Source organism: Pelodiscus sinensis, chromosome 3 (assembly GCF_052426305.1).
Source record: "Pelodiscus sinensis isolate ZL-2025 chromosome 3, ASM5242630v1, whole genome shotgun sequence".
NCBI lineage: Eukaryota > Metazoa > Chordata > Testudines > Trionychidae > Pelodiscus > Pelodiscus sinensis.
The window spans coordinates 338,619-362,113 of record NC_143054.1 but is presented as its reverse complement, the minus strand read 5'-3'; the positions used below and the strand labels follow the sequence as shown (position 1 = coordinate 362,113).

At 54.7% G+C, this 23,495-nt stretch overlaps 2 protein-coding genes across 8 annotated transcripts in view; one reads left to right on the top strand and one right to left on the bottom strand.

Moving 5' to 3' along the window:
• Nucleotides 1–507: 507 nt before the first annotated feature.
• On the top strand, nt 508–21,420 carry ZNF513 (zinc finger protein 513). Of its 5 annotated transcripts, none has more exons than XM_075916269.2 (5): nt 508–718; nt 5,019–5,096; nt 5,185–5,316; nt 19,509–20,057; nt 20,339–21,420. In XM_075916269.2, the coding sequence occupies exons 1-5, from the start codon at nt 679–681 to the stop codon at nt 21,061–21,063; spliced, it is 1,524 nt and encodes a 507-aa protein (XP_075772384.2). In that variant the 5' UTR covers nt 508–678; the 3' UTR covers nt 21,064–21,420. The 5 variants fall into 5 exon arrangements, with proteins under 5 accessions (XP_075772384.2, XP_075772389.2, XP_075772385.2 ...); XM_075916270.2 differs by having other exon boundaries at nt 509–718; nt 5,015–5,096; XM_075916273.2 differs by lacking the exon at nt 5,019–5,096 and having other exon boundaries at nt 511–718.
• Nucleotides 21,421–21,715: 295 nt separating this feature from the next.
• The window catches only part of SNX17 (sorting nexin 17), a 62,564-nt gene continuing 60,784 nt past the window's right edge, over nt 21,716–23,495 (bottom strand). For all 3 annotated transcript variants that reach the window (XM_075916276.2, XM_075916278.2, XM_075916279.2), the window contains 4 exons: nt 22,754–22,831; nt 22,453–22,527; nt 22,347–22,388; nt 21,716–22,238 (listed from right to left, as the gene is read on the bottom strand). In XM_075916276.2, the coding sequence (XP_075772391.2) occupies nt 22,119–22,238; nt 22,347–22,388; nt 22,453–22,527; nt 22,754–22,831 (315 nt within the window). In that variant the 3' untranslated portion in view covers nt 21,716–22,118. The remainder of the gene's footprint in view (nt 22,239–22,346; nt 22,389–22,452; nt 22,528–22,753; nt 22,832–23,495) is intronic.

Here is a 23,495-nt window from a genome sequence, read left to right as displayed (position 1 = left end):
CGGGTGGGACTGGCTGGAGTCAGCCGTGTGCCCCCCCCCCAGGCTCCGCCCCCCCCCCGGCTCCCCGCTCCGCCCCCCCGGCTCCCCGCTCCGCCCCCCCCCCCCCCTGCCCCCCCCGGGCTCCGTGCCCCCCCCGCCCCCCCCCGTCGGGCTCCGCTCCCCCCGGCTCCCCGCTCCGCCCCCCCCCCCCGGGCTCCGCTCCCCCCGGCTCCCCGCTCCGCCCCCCCCCCCTCGGGCTCCGTGCCCCCCCCGGGCTCCGCTCCCCCCGCTCCCCGCCCCCCCCCCCGCTCCGCCCCCCCCCCCGGGCCCCGGGCCCCCCCCCGGCTCCGCTCCCCCCGGCCCCCGCTCCGCCCCCCCCCCCCGGGCTCCGCTCCCCCCGGCTCCCCGCTCCGCCCCCCCCCCGGGCTCCCCCCGCTCCCCCCCCCCCCCCCGGGCTCCCCCCCGCCCCCGCCCCCCCCCCCCCCCGGGCTCCCCGCCCCCGGCTCCGCCCCCCCCGGTCCCTGTTCTGGGTCGTGGCGCGATGACGTCACCGCCCTGCCGTCTCCTCGAAGGACCCCGCAGCTCCCAGCGTCCCCTGCGCGCGGAAGCGGAAGCGGAAGCGGGACTCGAGTCACCGGCCGCCCGGAGCCGCGGGCCCATGAGCGGCGCGAGGGCACCGCCGGGCTGGAACCGGACACGATGCCCCGCCGGAAGCAGCAGCACCCGCAGCCCGTGAAAGGTGGGCGGGGCTGCACCCCTGGGGGGGGTCACCGGGGCTGCACCCCCGGGGGTCGCTGTGGCGGCGGGGGGGGTCACCGGGGCTGCACCCCCGGGGGTCGCTGTGGCGGCGGGGGGGGTCACCGGGGCTGCACCCCCGGGGGTCGCTGTGGCGGCGGGGGGGGTCACCGGGGCTGCACCCCCGGGGGTCGCTGTGGCGGCGAGGGGGGGTCCACCGGGGCTGCACCCCCGGGGGTCGCTGTGGCGGCGGGGGGGGTCACCGGGGCTGCACCCCCGGGGGTCGCTGTGGCGGCGGGGGGGGTCCACTGGGGCTGCACCCCCGGGGGTCGCTGTGGCGGCGAGGGGGGGTCCACCGGGGCTGCACCCCCGGGGGTCGCTGTGGCGGGTGGGGGGGCTTCCACCGGGGCTGCACCCCCGGGGGTCGCTGTGGCGGCGAGGGGGGGTCCACCGGGGCTGCACCCCCGGGGGTCGCTGTGGCGGCGAGGGGGGGTCCACCGGGGCTGCACCCCCGGGGGTCGCTGTGGCGGCGAGGGGGGGCGGGGCTGCACCCCCGGGGGTCGCTGTGGCGGCGAGGGGGGGTCCACCGGGGCTGCACCCCCGGGGGTCGCTGTGGCGGCGGGGGGGTTCCACCGGGGCTGCACCCCCGGGGGTCGCTGTGGCGGCGGGGGGGTTCCTCCAGGGCTGCACCCCCGGGGGTAGCTGTGGCAGGGGGGTCACCGGGGCTGCATTCCTGGGGGTCACTGTGGAAGGGGGGGCTCCCAGCCGGGGAGACAATGTCTGTTCTTCCTGGGGAGTGAGGCGGGGGCCTCTCCCAGCAGGGACTGAGGGGGCATCCCCAGTGTGGGGTTTTTGAGGCGGGGGGGTCCTAAGTGGCGGGTACTGAGTCACCCTGGGGCAGCGCGCAGCTCGGCCCGGTCCATCAGTGACTGCTAACCAGGGGCATGAGCTGTGACCAGCAGCAGCCGGGCTGGATCACTTGCTGCTTGTCCTGTCCTGTCCTGTCCTTCCCTCTGGAAGGCCTGTGCCAGACGCTCGCTCGTGGGGCCATTGGTCTGACCCAGGTGTGGCTGTTCTAGGGTCCCAGGAAGTGAATTGAAGGGCCTCCCTACAGAGATGAGGGGATAACGTGCAGGAGCAGCCCTGGACAGCAGGTCTGTGACCCGGCTGGAACATCCTGGTAGCCAAGTCCGGTGTTGCTGGTGCAGTTGGGGAGGTTGGGTGCAGCTGTGGACACACTGCATCATGGGATGCATGGCTGCCACACTGGTGGAAGAAGCTGGAGCCATAGGATCCCAGCCCAGCAGTGCTCCGTCAGAGGTGCTATGGCTCCAGAGTAGGATGGTGGGAGGCAGCCCCTCATACAGGCCCTTGCTCCAAGGGTCTTCATGCAGGACAAGTGCAGGGGAGAGTCTGCAGTCAGGGGGTGTTAGGGTGGAGAGGCTGGGGCAGATGCGCAGCTCAGGTTAGTATTCAGCTTTCAGTCCTGTCCACATGCCTCACATTGGGCATCTGTGAACCTGGGGCAGTGGGCTAGGGCGGATTCCCCTGCCCCTCGCACCAGTGCTCAGTGGGGATCTCAGTGCGGTTGCAGAGGTACAGCTGAGCCAGAGTAGGAATTCACCTGGATGTGATGGGCATGTGCTGCTGCAGCCACACAACTCTGGATATTGGCACAAGCTCACTGAGAGCTAGAGCAATGTGGGACGGGCAGCCTTAACTCGTGCTGCAGCCAGAGCCCAGGATAGATCCAGAGGGGGATGATGGGCAGCTTCTCAGCACTGGCAGAGCGGCCATGTCAGTGATCCCTTTCAGGAAGCAGACTCTCTGATGTCTTTCCCCTCTTAGCAGGTGGGGAATAGCCATTGGGGAAGCTGTTCTTCCTTTCGCTCCAAAATGTACAAGGGGGATGGATCTAGGCTTCTTTGCCAAATACCTCCACATGGAAGAGGTGTGGAGACAGCAGAACCAAGATCTAACATGGGCAAGTTGCTGTCCTGGGAGCCGGTCTGTTTCTGTCAAGGACTCCCTGTATGGCCCTGGGCCAGTTGCTCTAGGTCTCCGTTCCCTACCGGCACTGCGGGAGCAAGAGGGTAAAGGCTGCAGAGCTGGTGAGGCTACAGACATTGGACCAGGTCCAGTTGCTGAACGGTGGGGCAGGAGCTGACTGTCCTGTGTTCATGCAAGCCAGCACACTCACTCACTGACACCCGGCTGTGCTCACTGAACCTGACCTGCATTAACAGCTGCATGTCCTGTGTTCATGCAAGCCAGCACACTCGCTCACTAACACCCAGCTGTGCTCGCTGACCCTTGACCTGCATTAACAGCTGCATGTCCTGTGTTCATGCAAGCCAGCACACTCGCTCACTAACACCCAGCTGTGCTCGCTGACCCCTGACCTGCATTAACAGCTGCCTGTCCTGTGTTCATGCAAGCCAGCACACTCGCTCTCACTGACACCCGGCTGTGCTCGCTGACCCCTGACCTGCATTAACAGCTGCATGTCCTGTGTTCATGCAAGCCAGCACACTCACTCACTGACACCCGGCTGTGCTCGCTGACCCTGACCTGCATTAACAGCTGCATGTCCTGTGTTCATGCAAGCCAGCACACTCACTCACTGACACCCGGCTGTGCTCACTGAACCTGACCTGCATTAACAGCTGCATGTCCTGTGTTCATGCAAGCCAGCACACTCGCTCACTAACACCCGGCTGTGCTCGCTGACCCCTGACCTGCATTAACAGCTGCATGTCCTGTGTTCATGCAAGCCAGCACACTCACTCACTGACACCCGGCTGTGCTCACTGAACCTGACCTGCATTAACAGCTGCATGTCCTGTGTTCATGCAAGCCAGCACACTCGCTCACTAACACCCAGCTGTGCTCGCTGACCCCTGACCTGCATTAACAGCTGCATGTCCTGTGTTCATGCAAGCCAGCACACTCGCTCACTGACACCCGGCTGTGCTCGCTGACCCTGACCTGCATTAACAGCTGCATGTCCTGTGTTCATGCAAGCCAGCACACTCACTCACTGACACCTGGCTGTGCTCGCTGACCCCTGACCTGCATTAACAGCTGCATGTCCTGTGTTCATGCAAGCCAGCACACTCGCTCACTAACACCCGGCTGTGCTCGCTGACCCCTGACCTGCATTAACAGCTGCATGTCCTGTGTTCATGCAAGCCAGCACACTCACTCACTAACACCCGGCTGTGCTCGCTGACCCCTGACCTGCATTAACAGCTGCATGTCCTGTGTTCATGCAAGCCAGCACACTCGCTCTCACTGACACCCGGCTGTGCTCGCTGACCCCTGACCTGCATTAACAGCTGCATGTCCTGTGTTCATGCAAGCCAGCACACTCGCTCACTAACACCTGGCTGTGCTCACTGAACCTGACCTGCATTAACAGCTGCATGTCCTGTGTTCATGCAAGCCAGCACACTCGCTCACTGACACCCGGCTGTGCTCGCTGACCCTGACCTGCATTAACAGCTGCATGTCCTGTGTTCATGCAAGCCAGCACACTCGCTCTCACTGACACCCGGCTGTGCTCGCTGACCCTGACCTGCATTAACAGCTGCATGTCCTGTGTTCATGCAAGCCAGCACACTCACTCACTGACACCCGGCTGTGCTCGCTGACCCTGACCTGCATTAACAGCTGCATGTCCTATGTTCATGCAAGCCAGCACACTCACTCACTGACACCCGGCTGTGCTCACTGACCCTGACCTGCATTAACAGCTGCATGTCCTGTGTTCATGCAAGCCAGCACACTCGCTCTCACTGACACCCGGCTGTGCTCACTGACCCTGACCTGCATTAACAGCTGCATGTCCTGTGTTCATGCAAGCCAGCACACTCACTCACTGACACCCGGCTGTGCTCGCTGACCCTGACCTGCATTAACAGCTGCCTGCCAAAAAGCAGTTTGGTCTGGTTACCTGAGTCTCCTGCAAGTGTAGGGCCAGAACTTGCCAGGTTGTGTGTAGATAATGGCAGGTCTGGGGTTGCCTGTACCTTTTTGCTAAAGTGCTTCTGCCCTGAAAAGTGGCCTGGCTCCTACCCCAGCTCCTACTGCTTCTTGAAGCATGGAGGGAATAATTTTCCCTTCACACAGGAAGTGGGTGTGAAAAGGGAAGTGTCTGGGTTTGTGTCACTCTGAGACCCCAGCTTGTTTTTCTCTTGCCGGCTTGCCCTGCATGCCTTGGGAGTTCTGATCCATGAGGCTGATGGATCAGCCTGAGCAGGGACATTGGGACCAAGGGTTTCACCCCAGCGTTTCCCAGGCAGCTGGTAGCATGTGGAAGACTCTCCGTGGAGCCGGTGTCTGGCTGTGTTGGAGCCCGGTCCTGGCTCCCAGCGCTAGTGGTAAGGCCCGTTCCATGCTTGCACAACGGCCTGTGATAGCACATTTCCTTGCCCCGGCAGTAACTGGCTGGCGCTCCGTGTGTTGCAGCGGACACTGACGACGCTCTGGAAGAAACAACAGGAGGGGGCCTGGTGCTTCAGAGAGACCTGCTGCTGGGACAGGAGCTGGAGTTTGAGGACAGCAGTGACAAGCTCATGGGCTTTGAGAAGGACTCGGAAGGTTTGTCTATGGTCCTCAGGCGTTTTCCAGTGGGGGCCTGCAGGGAAAGCCCTTGGTTGGAGCTGCTCTCTGCCAGACCCTTGTGCAGGGATGCACTCAGGAGGAGTGGCTGGCCAGCTGGCTCTCTCTGCTAGGCGCTGGGAGGCCAGGCAGCAACTGCTGTGGCTGGTTGGGGCCGGGGACGTTTATTTGTGTAAACGTGTAACCTGAATTCTTAGCAGTTAAACGTTTACGCGCAGGGGGCAGGTGGGAGCTGGTGCTGCCCTCCACACGCACCAGCTCCTGCCCCACCCCCAGCCCACGCTGCTGCCGCTTTATCTCTTAAGCCAGCTCCCCCAAGCACTGACTCCCAACTCCCCTCTCTCCCCCACAGGCTCTGCATCAGAGGCAGTGGGGGTGGGGCATGTAACTGAGAGTTAAAGCTCAGGCTTGTCAGTTAACATGTATCTGTGAACATGGTTAACATACCTAGTTAGGGGGTGTGGAGCTGGCCCTGTGCTCAGGCTCCAGGGCCCCTCCCTGCAGGCACCACGATCCCATGCAGGACTGAGGAGCCTCTGACCATGTTTCCCAACAGTTTCTGCTAGGACTTTTGGGCAGCTGGAGCTCTGTCCTCTGAGGCCATAGGGGAGCACTGCGCCCCTGTGTGTTCCCTAAGGCTCTTGGTGGGAGAGGCAGGGGAGGACACATGCCTCTCTTCCCCCTTCCCCCCCTTGGCTATACTGAATAGTGTCTGCCATGGTGCTGCCAGGCACCTGATTAGCTGTAACCTTCAGACCTGTGTGGAGGCAGGGCTGACACCTGCTTAGCTCAGCTAAGAGGTGGATGGGAGTGTCTGGCCCCTTGTTCTGTACCATGTAAGCCAGGCTGCTCCCATCCCTTGGCACTGGCGGCATGTGGACCTGGGGTGGAGGTTCCCCTCCCTTGGTGGTGAGCTGGGTTCCTCTTGCACAAGTGCATTCCTGCTAAGTTCTTTAGAGCAGAGGCTTGTGATGGCACCTGAGTGAGACAGGGCCAGGAGCAGGCCTACTCGCTTCTTTGGGAAATCAGTTGCGTGGGAGCCAAGCTGCCTGACCTCTGGCAGGGTCTTTGTTTCTCCCTGTAAAAAGCACAGGCAAGTCCAGAGAGAGCGTGCGAGAGAGTTCACAAGTCAAGAAATAAGATCACTACTGTCCTCTGGGCACCCTTTGTACACATGGGCTGTGATGGCCCATAGCTGGGGTGGTGTCTCATGCTACTTGCTGCTGCAGGGCCTTGCCTCACTCCGCATGCCTGGCACAGAGTTCACCGGACTGGGGGGAGGTGGGAAACGGGTCTGAGGCTGCTGCAGTGACGTGGAGTCCGGTGGCAGAGCTGGGAATGTGCTGGAGGAGGAGTGTGCCTTGTTCCGTGGATCACTGCCTGTTTCCAGCCAATAGGAGCTGGGGGTAGGGAGATCACACGCCTCCCCTTCCCTGCAGAGCAGAGAGCCCACTGACTGCGCTTTAATCTGCAGCTGCTGCGGGCCTCGGGGGTGATCTGCAGGCCGGATCCTGTGGCTTGGCAGGTTGGATTTGGCCCAGGTCTGCCCTGGGTAAAATAGCACTTGCTTCTGTAACTGGAGACTACGGTCACGTGCATGTCCGTGCAGTTAGGTGTCCAGCAGCCCCAGCTCTGTACTTTCAATAGATCGAGCCCATGGCACATCACAGGCCAGATGTATCTGAGCCACCCCAAGAGCTGAGCTCTTCTGGGCTAGTGCAGATCAGAGTCCAGGAAGAGCATTTTAAAGCTGGGACCAAGCATATGCAGCTGAGGGGACCTGGCTAAGGAGCAAAATTCCAGAAAAGATCACGGGAATGTGACCTCCAGTCATGTAGGACAGTGTTTCTCAATCTTTTTTACAAAGTACCCCTTTTAAAAAACAAATTATAAGACCCCCCAGTACGTACAGTTTTCAGACACACAATTTTTTTTCTCCCATTGCAACACATTTGTTTAAACAACTTAATCGTAGCTGGACAGGCAATGAAATTTTTGGGTGTAAAAAGTATAAAAATAATAAAACGCTGTAAAACTTAAAACAAAAATTCAGTTTTCTCCAAATTTCAGTTGTACTGACGTACCCCCCCAGACTTCTCTCGAGTGCCCCTAAGGGTCCTCATATCGCTGGTTGAGAAACACTGATGTAGGAGATGCTGCCAAGTCTTCCTCTCTCAGTCCTCCACGAGTGGAGTGCTCCCTTCCCTTCCTACCCCACCGCTGCCCCACACAGAGTCCTGGCGAGTGCAGCTCTTGGGCTGGTGTGATGTAAAACCCTACACCATGGGTGGATTCCTGCCTTCTCCCACCTACTTCATTTAAGAGCTGTTACAACGTGTGATGTCCATGAGTCAAGCAGAATGCCCAGGCATCCTCCCAGGGCCCTGTCAGTGGATCCTGCAGTGGGATCCTGCAGCATCTGTGCCCAGTGTGCGTTGGCCTAGGGCAGGGACCTTTGCAGCAGCATTCTGAATGGGTCCGGGTGGGGCATGGTCGCCTTTGTCTAGGCCAGAGGGAAAGGTATCGCGGTGACAGGCCTGAGTGAATGCTGGCTGGGGGGGCGGTCCTCAGTGACCACAGGAGGAGCTAGCAGGGCAGACGAAGCAGCTCTGTTTTAGCCAGATTGCACTTCAGCTGGTGTCTAGACATCCATGAAGAGAATTCAGGCCAAGGTTGTGGTTTGGCAGAACAAGACACATGTGGAGTACAGGTAGATCTGAGTCATCAGCATGGAGATGGAAGCTGAATTTGTGTTTGCAGATGAGATTACTCGGAGATAAGATGTGGAGGGAGAAGAGAAGGGGACAAAGGACAGACCCCTATGGAACCCCCACAGAAAGAAAAAAGGACCCTCCGAAGGACATGCTAAAGGAGCAAATGCAGAGGTGTAGGAGGAGAGGACAGTCATGGACACCAAGGCAAGACTTCGAGTGGAGGAGCACGGCCAGCACTATCAAAGGCAGCTCTCGAGAAGGGAAGATACAGTACTGGCAAGGAATAGGTCATCAGAGATTTCAGCAAGAGCAGTTTCTGTGGAGAGCAAGGGTCAGAGAGGGCCTAGGATGGAACTGAGGAGAGGAACTCCAGACTGCTGGTGTAGGAAGTGAACACAAGGTCCGAGTGATAAGAACATGGGAGCGGCCGTACTGGATCAGACCAAAGGTCCATCTAGCCCAGTGTCCCGTCTGCCGACAGTGGCCAATGCCAGGTACCCCAGAGGGATGGATCACAACCAGTAATCCTCAAGTGATCCCTCTCCTGTCATTCATTCCCAGACAGAGGCCAGGGGCACCATTCCTACCCATCCTGGCCAATAGCCAGGGCTCGACAGAGCCGCTTATCTACTTGTCCGTGGTGAGTAGATTTCAGCCGATCACCCTATTCACCGGCAGTTCGCGTATGCGCAGTGCAGGGCTAGTGAGTGGTTTTCGCCGTGATCATTGAGCCCTGCTAATAGCCATTGATGGTCTTAACTTCCATTAATCTATCTAGCTCTTTTTTGAACCCTGTTAAAGTTCTAGTCTTCACCAAATCCTCTGGCGAGGAGTTCCACAGGCTGTTTGCTGAGTGACAAAAAGCTTCCTTTTGTTTTTTAAACCTGCTGCCTATTAATTACATTTGGTGACCCCTAGTTCTTATATTGTGGGAATAAGTAAATAACTTTTCCTTATTCACTTTTTCCACACCAGTCATGATTTTATAGACCTCTAGCATATCCCTCCATAGGCTAGGTCTAGACTGCAATGTTTTTGCGGAAAAAACTACACAAAATGCACTTCGCATTTTCTATAGCTTCCCCCCCCCCCCCCCCCCCCCCGCAAGAGGCTTTTCTGCCATTTGGCCCTATTGAGATGGGGTCAAATAGCGGAAAAGCCTCCTCTTTCTGAGGAGCCCTTATTCCTCATGAAACACAGAATACAGGGCTCCCCGAAAGAGCATGTTTGCTCTTCTGTGGGGGAAAAAAGTGTTCCCTGGATGCAGCAGGGTTTTTCGGGGATACTGAAAGTACCCTGGAAGAACCACGCATAAGAATGGCCGTACTGGATCAGACCAAAGGTCCATCCAGCCCAGCGTCCTGTCTGCCCACGGTGGCCAATGCCAGGTGCCCCAGAGCGAGTGAATCAAACAGGTAATGATCAAGCGATCTCCCTCCTGCCATCCATCTCCACCCTCTGACAAACAGAGGCCAGGTACACCATTCCTTACCCATCCTGGCTAATAGCCATTTATGGACCTAACCTCCATGAATTTATCTAGTTCTCTCTTAAACCCTGTTATAGTCCTAGCCTTCACAACCTCCTCAGGCAAGGAGTTCCACAGATTGACTATGCGCTGTGTGAAGAAGAACTTCCTTTTATTTGTTTTAAACTTGCTGCCCATTAGTTTCATTTGGTGGCCCCTAGTTCTTATATTATGGGAACAAGTAAATCACTTTTCTTTATTCACTTTCTCCACACCACTCATGATTTTATAGACCTCCATTAGTCTTCTAATCCTTACATCATATCCCCCCCTTAGTCTCCTCTTTTCCAAGTTGAAAAGTCCTGTCTCTTCAAGGATCAGAGGGGTAGCCGTGTTAGTCTGAATCTGCAAAAGCGACAAGGAGTCCTGTGGCACCTTATAGACTAACTGAAGTGTAGGAGCATAAGCTTTATCCCTGTCTCTTCAATCTCTCTTCTTATGGGACCCGTTCCAAACCCCCAATCATTTTAGTTGCCCTTCTCTGAACCTTCTCTAATGCCAGTATATCTTTTTTGAGATCAGGAGACCACATCTGTACGCAGTATTCCAGATGTGGGCATACCATGGATTCATATAAGGGCAATGAGATATTCTCCATCTTATTCTCTATTCCTTTTTAAATGATTGCTAACATTGTTTGCTTTTTTGACTGCCGCTGCACAATGCGTGGACATCTTCACAGAATGATCCACAATGACTCCAAGATCTCTTTCCTGATTAGTTGTAGTTAAATTAGCCGCCATCAAATTATATGTATAGCTGGGGTTATTTTTTCCAATGTGCATTATTTTACATTTATCCACATTACATTTCATTTGCCATTTTGTTGCCCAGTCACTTAGTTTGGAGAGATCTTTTTGAAGTTCTTCACAGTCTGCTTTGGTCTTAATTACTTTGAGCAATTTAGTATTGTCTGCAAATTTTGCCACCTCACCGTTTACCCCTTTCTCCAGATCATTTATGAATAAGTTGAAAAGGATTGGTCCTAGGACTGACCCTTGGGGGACACCACTAGTTACCCCTCTCCATTCTGAAAATTTACCATTTATTCCTACCCTTTGTTTCCTGTTTTTTAACCAGTTCTCAGTCCATGAAAGGACCTTCCCTCTTATCCCATGACAACTTGATTTACTTAAGAGCCTTTGGTGAGGGACCTTGTCAAAGGCTTTCTGGAAATCTAAGTACACTACATCCACTGGATCCCCCTTGTTCACATGTTTTTTAACCCCTTCAAAGAACTCTAACAGATTAGTAAGGCATGATTTCCCCTTACAGAAACCATGCTGACTCTTGCCCAACAAATTATGTTCTTCTATGTGTCTGAAAATGTTGTTCTTTACTATTGTTTCAGCTAATTACTGACATTAGACTTACTGGTCTGTAATTGCTGGGATTGCCTCTAGAACGTTTTTAAAATATTGGTGTTACATTAGCTATGTAGACATAGCCATAGTCTCCTCTTTTCTAAGATGAAAAGTCCTACCCAGTCTTTTTAATTGCTCTTCATATGGGACCCATTCCAATCCCCTCATCATTTTTGTTGCCCTTTTCTGAACTTTTTCTAATGCCAATATATCTTTTTTGAGATGAGGCGACTACATCTGTACACAGTATTCAAGATCTGGGCGTGCCATGAATTTATATAGAGGCAATAAGATGCTTTCTCTCTTAGTCTCTATCCCTTTTTTAATGATTCCTAACAGTCTATTTGCTTTTTTGATTGCCGCTGTACACTGAGTGTATGTTTTCAGAGAACTATCCACAATGACTCCAAGATCTCTCTTGAATAGCTGTAGCTAAATTAGTCCCCATTATATTGTGTGTATAGTTGGGATTATTTTTTCCAATGTGCATTACTTTACATTTATCAACATTACATTTTGCCATTTTGATGACCAATAAATTAGTTTGGTGAGATCTTTTTTAAGCTCTTCACAGTCTGCTTTGGTCTTAACTATTGTTTGGTATCATCTGCAGATTTTGCCACCACACTGTTTACCCTCTTTCTCCAGATCGTTTATAAATTAATTGAATAGGGTTGGTCCTAGGACAGAACCTTGGGTGACCCCAGTAGTTACCTCTCTCCTCTCTGAAAACTTACCATTTTTTCCCACCCTTTTTTCCTGTCTTTTAACCAGTTCTCAGTCCAGGAGAGGACCTTCCCTCTTATCCCATGACAACTTACTTTACTTAAGAGCCTTTGGTGAGGGACCTTGTCAAAGGCTTTCTGGAAATCTAAGGACACTATGTACATCTAACCCAATAACCAGGGCTCGACAAATAATACAATCGACTTGCCCGTGGCAAGAACAATCTGTGCATGTGCAGATTGCCGGACAGAGCCCTGCCAATAACCATCACCCAAGCATGGCCAGGGCCAGAAGCCTTGTTCTGCTCATTCCCTTTGGAGCAATTATCAAATTACCTATCCTCTGGCATTCAGTCCCAAGTTGGAGGTTTAGGGACCCTACTGCCAGAGGAATCCCCTGCCAAAATATTCCACACTCTGCATACAATATTGCAAAGTTCTGCATATTTATTTGTCAAATCAGGTGGTATGCCAGTAGCATTTACTTTGGTTATTTATTTCAGAATATCTGCAAGCAATATGTCTGTGACAATACAGACAACTGAAGAGATTCAGGAAATGGTTTCTGGCAGTTCCTTACTAAGCATATTAATACAGAACTTTCAAGAATAATTAATTTAAACTGTAATAGGCACATTTCCTTTTTGTTTCAGAAGCAGTGCAGTGACTTTGGGGGTGGGGAGGCTAGGGGTAACAAGGAGCTGAGGGAGGAGTCTGGCAGTGAATCTTGGAGTATTATTGGGTGTGGATGGGAGACATGGAATAGGATTTTTGGCGATGGGGGGGTTACTTATGAGATGGGGAGCCTACCCCATGCAGATCCTGGCTGATTCCTTAACACCTCTCATTCAAGTCAGGCACCTCTGCCCTTGCCCATACGTCCCTGCAAACTCTTTCTCCTGCCCCCATCTGTTCCTGGATCTCTGTCCCCACGTGTTCCTGCATCCTTGCTCCCATTCAGCTCCTAGCTCGATGCTATCACCCCACTCACCTGTGCCCCTGTACCAGTCTGTCCTCACCACTAGCCCTTCTGAATCGGTCTATGACTTCTAGCAGCCCCACATGCTCTGCTGTGTCTGTCTCCTCACCTGGTTTCATGGGCAGGACTCTCAGAAGGCAGACATTACTCACTGCTCCAGCCAGAGCCAGCTGCCCTCTCTTCTGGCACAGTAGCAACCTGTGGTGGGCAGAAGGTGTGATTGCAGCACCTCCCTGCAGAACCTGTTTCTGTGGGTGAAGGAGGAAGTAATAGGAGCCATGAAAATTGCACCTGTGCAGTGGCGCAGAATTCCCCAAGATACCCAGAACATGTCAGGAATGGAGCCACCATCTTGGCTAATGGCTGTTGATGGACCTATTCTGCTTGAACTTATCATTCTTTTATGGGCCCAGTTATGCTTTTGGTCTTCATAGCATCCCCTGGCAAGGAGTTCCACAGGTTGACTGTGTGTTGTACGAAGAAATCCTTCCTTAATGTTTGTTTTAAACCTGATCCTTATTAACTTGTGAATCCTGGCCTTATATCTTATACCCGTTTGCATAACACGTTTCTATGTTTGCTTTCTCCATACAATTCATATTTTATCTGCCTCTTGCACTGATACCCTTAGTCTAAGCTGAACAATCAGTTTTCTAACCTTTCCTCATTGGCAGCTGCGCCAACCCTTTCATCATCTTTGCTACATTTTTCTCTTTTTTCCATTTCCAATAATTTTGGAGATGAGGCAACCAGAACTGCAGGCACTATTTGAATCCAAGGGGGGCGCCCACTACTAGAGCCCTCCGCCAGCTTTGTGGGAGGATCCACTGGACCCAGGACTCAACAGATCATGGGGGACAAATGATGAAAAGCAGGGCTGGGGTGCTGGGCAAAGGTTTAAAACAAGGGAACCAGATGGGGACACCAGACAGTGCCTCAGAGCTGTGCACGGAGCCAGTGGACACTGCCCAGAACTCTGCCTGGATGCGAGACCAGGGACGAATGGAAGTAGGCCCTACAGTTGTGTCGTGGAGCACCCCCCATTCGGCATCCTCCCTCTGGTGTTCTAGACCACAGCTTTCGCCAGGGTCAGGAGGAGGTGGACAGGGTCTCGTGACTCCTTGGCGCCGTGGCTGGGGTGTGTGTAAATCATAGAATCATAGAATAATAGGACTGGAAGGGACCTCGAGAGGTCATCGAGTCCAGCCCCCCGCCCTCAAGGCAGGATCAAGCTCCGTCTACACCATCCCTGACAGATGTCTATCTAACCTGTTCTTAAATATCTCCAGAGAGGGAGATTCCACCACCTCCCTTGGCAATTTATTCCAATATTTGACCACCCTGACAGTTAGGAATTTTTTCCTAATGTCCAATCTAAACCTCCCCTGCTGCACTTTAAGCCCATTACTCCTTGTCCTGTCCTCAGAAACCAAGAGGAACAAATTTTCTCCTTCCTCCTTGTGACACCCTTTTAGAAATTTGAAAACCGCTATCATGTCCCCCCTTAATCTTCTTTTTTCCAAACTAAACAAGCCCAGTTCATGAAGCCTGGCTTCATAGGTCTTGTTCTCTAAACCTTTAATCATTCTTGTCGCTCTTCTCTGTACCCTTTCCAATTTCTCCACATCTTTCTTGAAATGTGGCGCCCAGAACTGGACACAGTACTCCAGCTGAGGCCTAACTAGTGCAGAGTAGAGCGGCAGAATGACTTCACGAGTTTTGCTTACAACACACCTGTTGATACAACCTAGAATCATATTTGCTTTTTTTGCAACAGCATCACACTGTTGGCTCATATTCAACTTGTGGTCCACTATGACCCCTAGATCCCTTTCCGCCATGCTCCTTCCTAGACAGTCGCTTCCCATCTTGTATGTATGGAACTGATTGTTCCTTCCTAAGTGGAGCACTTTGCATTTCTCTTTATTAAACCTCATCCTGTTTACGTCTGACCATTTCTCTAACTTGCTAAGGTCATTTTGAATTATGTCCCTATCCTCCAAAGAAGTTGCAACCCCACCCAGTTTGGTATCATCTGCAAACTTAATAAGCGTACTCTCTATCCCAATATCTACATCTAAATGAACAGGTGTGGGGAGAAGTGCAGCCAGAACCTCAGCAAGTGGTTCAGGAGCAGCCAGAAAAGGGGCAGGTAGGCGTGTGCCAGGCTTTCCCTCCCGTTGCAGAAAGGGCAGGCACCTGAAATGGGTGAATCGCACCGGGTACACGCCGGTGCTCACAGCTCTGTGGAGAAGCCGCCAGCTGATGTCCCCGTTGGGCTGTGGGGCTAAGCAGGCAGTGTTCACACGTGGCTGTTCTATGGCTTTGACATGTGACATTGTGATATTTATTGTCCTACTATCCGTCCTTTTGGTTCCTGCCACTGTGAGCCTCTTTGAGTGCTGCTATGCACAGAGAAATGTGCACGGTGCTCTAAGATTAAGTGACGACAGCTAATTTTAACCTCATCATTTTGTATGTAGACTTGAGATTTTCCAATGGGCGTTACTTTGTATTTCTCAACACTGAATTTCATTTCCCATTTGGTTGCACCGTCACCCAGTTTTGTAAGATGATCCCACTGAAACTTGCAGTCTGTTTTGGACTTAACTATCTGGAGTAATTTTAAGGAGTTTGGTGGCACCTGAAAGACTAACACATTTTTTAGGGTAATTTTGTATCTTTTATTAATATGTTGAGTAGCGCTGGCCCAGTACAGATCCCTGACACCCTATTATTTAGCTCTCCCCGCTCTCAAAACTGACCCTTTTTTTCTTGTTTTATAACTAGTTACTGATTCATGATGGAACCTTCCCTCTTATCGTAGAATTATAGAATCACAAGGCCAGCCATAATAACTCCTCATCTTACCCCATGACTGTTTACTTTGTTTGAAAGCCTTTGGTGAGGGACCATGTCACAGGCTTTTTGAAAGTCCAAGTATACGACATCAATTGGATCCCTCTTGTCCATGTGCTTTTGTTGATCCCCTGAAAGCATTCCAGTAGATTGATATGGCAGGATTGCCTTTTGCAGAAACCATGTTGACTTTCCCAACATGCTGCATTCCACTATGTGTCTGATCATTCTCATCTTTTCTGTACATTCCACCAATCTGCCTGCTATTGACGCCAAGCCTACTGACCTGTAATTGCCAGGATCTCCTCTGGAGCCTTTTTAAAAATTGGCATCATATTAATTATCCTCCCAGTCATTATCCTCCCAGATTTCAGTGAGAGGAGATGTACCCCTCTTAGTTCTTCAGTTTCGTATTTGAGTTCCTTCAGAGCCCATCGGTAGTACCATCTGGTTCCAGCGATTTTATTCCAGTCTGTTTGATCAAGTTGTTCTAAAACCTTCTGCACCGACACCTCAATCCAGGACAGTTCCTCAGATCTGTCACCTAAAAACCCCTCTCAGCTGCAAGGATCTCCCTCCTGATCTCAAGTGACAGCTGATGCAAAGAATTTAGGTCGAATGCCCACAATGATCTTGTCTTTGAATGCTCTGTTAGCAGCCTCCTGCTTCTGACAGGCTTCAAAACATTCTTGTTTTCCTTTGCTAGTTGCTCTTCAGATTCTTGTTTGGTCTTCGTAAGTGTCTGTTCAGGTGACTTGCCAGAGTTTTTCTGTTTTCCTCAGTAAGATTTGACTTGCAATATTTAAAGGGTGTTTTTGTCTCTGACTCATTCTTTTATTCTGTTGTTCCACTGTGGTGGGTGTACTGCTGGCTGCTTTACTGTTTCGTTGTGTGTTTTTAATTTGGGGTATACGATGGTGGTAGTAAAAAGTTTCCATGCAGCTTGCGGGCATTTCACTCTTGTAACTGCTCCTTTGATTTTTCACTTAACTAGCTTCCTTGTGTGTGTAGTTCCCCTTTTTGAAGTTAAATGTTAGTGGGGTGGACTTCTTTGGTATTTCTGCCCTACAAGCCTGTTAGTTACGTTGTGGTCACTATGGTCACCTCTTGACTAGTTCCTGTGCGCTATGTAGTACTAAGGTAGTGTCTACACTGCCAGCCAGTTTGGCCCTGCTGCGCTCAGTGCAGTGGTGTCAATGTGGCTGGCGTGGTGCAGGCATGCGAAGTTGCTGGCAGAGCATTCGGTCAGTCCTGCATCTCCACAACAGGCAGTAGCGTTGACACAGGAAGAGCATCTCCCATCAACGTAGCGTGTGTAAACACCACCGTACATCGACCTACATGACAGTCTCTTCAGTTACCTGGTGTACATACCCTGAACTAGAGTTACTTGGTGACTTACTGTTAGGGCTGGTCTGCATTAAGTCGAAAATTCCCTTTCCTCCCTTTGGTTCCAGGACTTGCTGCTCCAAGAAACGGTGTCTAGAAGTGTTAGCTTTGTGTCCCAGCCTGAAGTGACCTGTTCCTAGTCCATATGGAATCGCTGCAGTCCCCTCTTACTGAGGTTTTTTTATAGCCTCTCTAATCTCCCTGAGCATTTCACAATCACTCTGGTCGGGTGGTCAGTAATACAGCTCTATTGCTAGACTCTAATGATTCACGCATGGCATTTCTATCCCTAGAGATTCATACCATTTGTCATTTTAAGATTTTTTGTTATATTTGAGCTTTCTTTCCGATATAGTGCTACGCCCCCACAAACACAACCTGTCCTGCCATTCAAAATATGCAAGTATTCCCCTGCCCCATTGGTTCTCATTGTTCTACCACGTGTCTGTTTCCTAATCTCTCATAGCCTCCTGTAATAGCAAGCACTTGAGTTCACCCATCTTTTGACTTCTTGCATCTGTACACACTTAGGCAACTAAATACTGACAATTGTCATCTTTCATGTGAGCTCATTCAGCGGGACTCTTCTTTTGTTGGATGGTTTCTGTTCGGTTTCCACCTCTGCTTTATTAACATCGATCCTTCCCCTTTACTAGGACACAGAGAATGCCTGTTCATAGAGCCTCTGCGATGGGCTGTTGTGGGCCAAGCCATGTGCTTCTCCACACCTATCGGCCTTCCCCCAGCCCTTAGTTTAGAAAAACCTCTACAACCTTTTAATTTGACGTGCCAGCAGTCTGGCTCCATTTCAGTTTAGGTGGAGCCCATCCTGCCTGTACAGGTTCCCCAGTTCCTAATAAATCTAGAGACCTCTTCTGTGCACCATCATCTCATCCATGCCTCTCAACCCTGCACTTCTGACTGGCCCTGCGTGTGGTACTGGAAGCATCTCAGAGAATGTGCCCATGGAAGTCCTGGACTTTAATGTCTTCCCTAGCAGTCTCCAGGACCTCTCCCCTACCCTTCCCTATGTCACTGGTACTGCTTCCTCCCCAGCTCTGTGTGCTCAGCGACCTTGCAGATGAAGGGGAGAACAGAGAGGGGGTGGTAGCTGGAGAAGCCCGTGGGTTAAGAGTCCATTTTTAAATTAGTTTCAGATTGCTTTTCCTGGCAGGGGATGGGCGTGGGCACAAGGGAGTTGAAGACTGGAAGAACAGACAAATCTCTGCAGCTGTGACAGGGAGGCCAGCCTGGCAGGGGAACGCCCTGGTGTGTCATCCATTTTCTGGAACAAGCAGCAAGGCCTTGTGTAGGGAGCCACAGAGGCAGGCTGGGGAGGGTTCAAGAAGCCAGTGGCAGGCAGGGAGAAGGCAGCTGGGCTCTGCTGTCACTGCTGCATAGCTCATCAACCTCACCCACTGGCTACGTCTAGACTGGCATGATTTTCTGCCAATGCTTTTAATGGAAAAGCTTTTCCGTTAAAAGCATTTGTGGAAAAGAGGGTCTAGATTGGCACGGACGCTTTTCTGCAAAAGCACTTTTTGCGGAAAAGCGTCTGTGGCCAATCTAGACGCACTTTTGTGCAAAAAAGCCCCGATCGCCATTTTCACAATCAGGGCTTTTTTGTGCAAAACAAATCTGAGCTGTCTACACTGGCCCTTTTGCCCGAATGGGAGCAGCACAGTATTTCCGCAAGAAGCACTGAAGTCAGTGTTCTTGCAGAAATTCAAGCTGCCAGTGTAGACAGAAAACTTGCCGCTCTAGACACAGCTGCTGTGTGTGTCTGGGCTGCTGTAGCCCCTTTCAGGATCTCGAGGGCTGTCTCCTGCTCCAGGGCAGCGTGGGGCACATCAGCAATCCTCCTGATTGCCTTGTCCCAGTGGGACATTGCAGGGTGGTTCTGACAGTGCAGGTGCTTGCCTGTGGTGTGCACTTGCGATGGAGTTCCCCTCCTGTCAGGGCACAGCTGCCTGTGCTGGGGACCCAGCGTGTAACCTGCAGCGGGGGGCAAGGCCCACCACAGAACAGCAAATGTATAGAAAAGAAACAACTGAGGAGGGATGCAGCAGCTTCCAGGTGAGGCGAGACGACATGCGTGGGGCTCTCAGCTTGGCCAAGAGACGGGGTAGAGGGATGACACCAGGAGACTAGAGGCTCGTGCCTGTGGTGGAGAAATCGAAGTGATACTTACTCCTGACATGAGAACCAGGGGTCACCCAATGAAATTCATAGGCAGCAGGTTGCCAAGGAAACAAAATTCTTCACACAAGGCACAGTCAACCATGCCAGGGATGGCCTGATGGCCAAGGGTTTGAGCAGCACTGGAGGACGTCCCGGAGGACAGGTCTATGAATGCCTATTAGCCAACCACGTGCACGGGCTAGGACTGGACAATGGGGCGGGTGGACCATGTGCTGGTCACCTTGTTCTCATCGTTGTCTTGGCAGCGTCTGGCACCGGCCACCATCAGACAGGATGCGGAGCTGGCTGGCCCTCGGGGCGGATCCGGCGTGGCCATTCTCATGCCCAGCTGGGGGGAGGAGGCTGCTGGGTGTGTGTTAGGGCCTGTGTGGCTCTGGGCTGATTGCTCCCCTCTCCCTGTGGCATTTGCAGTGGACTCCTTGGTGGGGAAGATCGCCCTCCCGGCCTACTCGCTGAGCGACGACGACTACTCCAGCTACCGGCAGTTGAGTGTGGAGAGCGACCCTGAGGAGGGGAGGGAGCCTGGCCCCCCACCCCCGCCTTGCAAGCAGTGTGGCCTGCAGGGGCAGAGCTGCCCGCAGTGTGCAGGAGCTGAGAGCCGGGGCCAGCGGGTGGTCTACTCGTGCCAGCTCTGCCCCTTTGCCTCCCACTACTCTAGCCACCTCAAGCGCCACATGAAGACCCACAATGGGGAGAAGCCTTTCAAGTGCCCACACTGCGACTATGCCTCGGCCCAGCTGGTGAACCTGACGCGGCACAAGCGCACCCACACAGGCGAGCGGCCCTACCGCTGCCAGGACTGCAGCTTTGCTTGCAGCAGCCTGGGCAACCTGCGGCGCCATGAGCGTGTCCACAGCCAGGACAAACCCTTCCAGTGCCAGGCCTGCGCCTATCGCTGCAACCAGAGCCGCAACCTCAAGCGCCACATGCTGAGCCACCGGCCGGCGGAGCAGGCACCAGGTAAGGGGGCAGCCTGGCTGGGCCAGTGAGGGCAGGGCACCCACCTCCCAGGCTCAGGGAGAGCTGGGTGCCCGGGGTGGGAGGGAGCTGTTGCTGGCCAGATCCTCAGATGCTTCCCTACCCTGAGAGCCCAGCCCATGCCCAACATGGTCCAGCAGCTCTGCCATGGGCGGTGCTGCCAAAGCAATGGTGGGCAAGGGGCCAGTGGCAGGGAGATTGTGTGGGGGTGGGGTGGGGGTGCCCCCGCCCCTCACAGCTGCACTCTTTGCCCTGTCCTGCAGAGCCCCTGCTGCCGGAGCTGAGCCTGCACGTCAATGGGGCAGGCAACCCCCTCCTGCCTGGCTGTGCCCGGCTGCGGGGCGACGAGGTGGACGCGTTGCCCGAGCTGCTCTTCCCCTTTACCTGCCGCACATGCGGGCTGGTGCTGGACGACGGCTTGGCGCAAGACGAGAGCCTGGCTGAGCAGATCTGCAGCCGCTGCAACCTGGCAGTGCTGAGTGCTGAGCCTAGCGCCAGCCCCCCCGAGAGCGACGCCAAGGGCTTCTCCTGCAGCCTGTGCCCCTTTGCCACGCACTACCCCAACCACCTGGCCCGCCACATGAAGACGCACAGTGGCGAGAAGCCCTTTGCCTGCCCCCTCTGTCCCTACGCCTCCGCCCACCTGGACAACCTCAAGCGGCACCAGCGTGTGCACACAGGGGAGCGGCCCTACAAGTGCCAGCTCTGTGACTATGCCTGCGGCAACCTGGCCAACCTGAAGCGCCACGGCCGCATCCACTCGGGCGACAAGCCCTTCCGCTGCGGCCTGTGCAGCTACCGCTGCAACCAGAGCATGAACCTCAAGCGCCACATGCTGCGTCACACTGGCGAGAAGCCCTTCCGCTGCCGCCACTGCCCCTACACCACCGGGCACTGGGACAACTACAAGCGCCACCAGAAGATCCATGGGCCCCCGAGTGCCATGGCCCGGCTGGCCCTGCCTCCCCCGGGGGCCTCTCTGTCTTAGGGCTGGGGGAGAGTGCCCCTTGGGCTGACTGCCCCAGCTGTGCCCGTCATGGCCCTGAGGGGGGCTCCTTCCTTCAGCTGGGGCTCAGGCTAAGCTAGGCCTGGCTACTACTCCAAGGACAGCTGAGAGCTGCTGTTCTGGGGAAGGGACTAGCCCTTACCCCAGTCATACATAGCTGGTCCGTGGGCCAGCCCCAGCTCGGCAATGGGGTTTAGGCGGTTGGGCACAGCTCAGCCTGCCACATGAACCGCCCCTAGGCCCAGTCTCTTCCCTCCTCCTCGTGGGGGCCTGGCCTGTGGCTGACATGCCCCTCAAGGCTCTGTAATTTATATTGTGCATAAAAGCATTGAACTGTCACTGGAGAGAATACCTCACTACATGGGGGTGGGGGAGGGACTGCTCCACCAGGCCTAGTCTAGGAGCCCTCATATGCCCCACCAGAACAGCTGGGCTCAGGCCATAGCCACACCTGCTCACAGCCCCTTGCTATGGCTTGGGCAGTCAGGACTCAGCTGGAGAGTGGGCCCCAGGTTGCTCACAGGCCTGGCAAAAGGAAGAGGGGCATGTGCAGGGTGGTACCTGGTGCCCTGCTGCAGTTACAGCAGCTCAGGGCTTCTGCACCCTGCCGCCCAGGCCCCCAGCCACACACCCATTACCAATCATGAGTCACTTTAATCACTGGAAATGGTCATGGCCCCGCGGGAAGCAGTGCAGTGGGTACAAGCCTAGGCAAGGGGCAGGCGGCACCAGCCTGCCGCCGCTTCTGGATGTGCATTTGGCATGGGGGAAGCTAGGGAGGTGTCTGTCGCCATGGGAACAGCCCCAAGCCTCCACCTCCCCAGCTAAGCCTGCCACAGGGGGCTGCATGCACCCTGGCTCACCCCGCACAGGAGCATTGCTTCCCCTGGGAAAGGGCTCCTTCGGTGGGGGGCTGCCCTCAGGGAGGTGGCTCCCCCCGCTGGCAGACGGGGGGCAGGGCAAGCAGCTGGTAACCAGGCAGAGGCACATTAGATGCTCCCCAGAGCCGCACGGGGTGGCAGGGGAGGGTGAGCAGGTTACAGGTCCTCATCCCCGATGCCCTCGAAAGCGTAGTTGCCGTGGAAGTCGTTGGCACCCAGTTCGCCAGCAGAGCCAGCGTGGCTGATCCCCCGCAGGCTGACGGAGGTGAGCTTGCTCTGCAGGGAGAGAGAGCAGGTGAGACCCTTGCCCTGCCCTGCCGCAGGGAGGGAGAGCAGGTGAGACCCTTCTCCCGCAGGCCCCCCAGCCCAGGTGACACTACTCACTGAGAGCTTGAGCACAGGCTCCCGGCTGCCATCGGGTGAGTCCTGCGGAGAGGGACGGGGTCAGAGCAGGCACGCAGCACTGGGGGGGGAGGGGGGCTGCACTTACCAGCAGCGGGGGGGATTTCACAGCTTGCTGGCTGTCAGAGCGCCGCAGGGCCCCATTCGCTCGCCTGCGGAACAGCTGGGGGAAAGCAGAGGGCAGTGAGCGAGGACAGCTGGTTCTCACCCAACCGGGGAGCTATACAGGCCCTGGACCCGCAGGGGGCAGACAGGCCCTGGCCGTTTCTGCTCCAGCTGGAGAGCCTGGGGGTGGGAGGAGACCCAGCCCCAGTCATGCCCCAAGGAAGGTTGAGGCAGCATGAGTGCAAAAGAAACAAGTTCATCCTCCTTCCCAGCTGCCCCCTCACCTTGCGGATGCTGCCTCCAGACTTCTTCACCATCAGCTCATCCACCATGGACTGCAGGCAGATGCTCAGCATGATGGCCTGGGCGAGGGGGGAGAAACAATCCCTGTCAGAGCCTGCCCCCCAGGGCACCACCCCTTCCTGCAGCCAGCCACAGAGCTCCAGGAGCAGCCTAAGACACAGGGCCCAGAGCCAGATTCGGCCCCCCCACCAGCCTCTGGGCTGCCAATGGCATGTGGGGCAGCAGAACCCTCCAGCAGCTCCCTGCTCGTGTCAGGGGGTGTGTCTTGCTGCTGGGCACCCCATTGGAGGAGGGGTGCTTCACACACTGCACCTGCTCCCAGCACACTCCATGCAGCTCCCATTGACCAGAACCTTACCAACGGGAGCTGCCTGAGCGGTGAGTGCAGCATGCAGTCCTCTACCTCCCTCAGGGAGTGCAGTACAGACGCACGGCAGCATGCGGGGTGTGGCAAGCTGCCTGGGGATCCCACTGGGCTGCTGGCTGGGAGCCACCTGGTAAGCACCTCCCAGCCAGAGCTTCTGCTCCCCAACTGCCTCCCCAGGTCAAAACCTACCATACGTACCCCTGCCCAAGGTCAGAAGCCAACCCCCTGCACCTCATCCTATTCCCCTACCGGGTCAGAACCCAACCGCCTGCACCTCATCCTATTCCCCCTGCCTGGTCAGAACCCAACCCCCCTGCACCTCATCCTATTCCCCTACTGGGTCAGAACCCAACCCC

Bases quoted from the DNA above. Each gene is read 5' to 3' on its own strand.
- ZNF513 (XM_075916269.2), top strand. From the start codon at position 679: ATGCCCCGCCGGAAGCAGCAGCACCCGCAGCCCGTGAAAG. The intron at 5,317-19,508 runs GTTTGTCTATGG...TGGCATTTGCAG, and splicing joins CTTTGAGAAGGACTCGGAAG to TGGACTCCTTGGTGGGGAAG. The intron at 20,058-20,338 runs GTAAGGGGGCAG...CCTGTCCTGCAG, and splicing joins GCCGGCGGAGCAGGCACCAG to AGCCCCTGCTGCCGGAGCTG.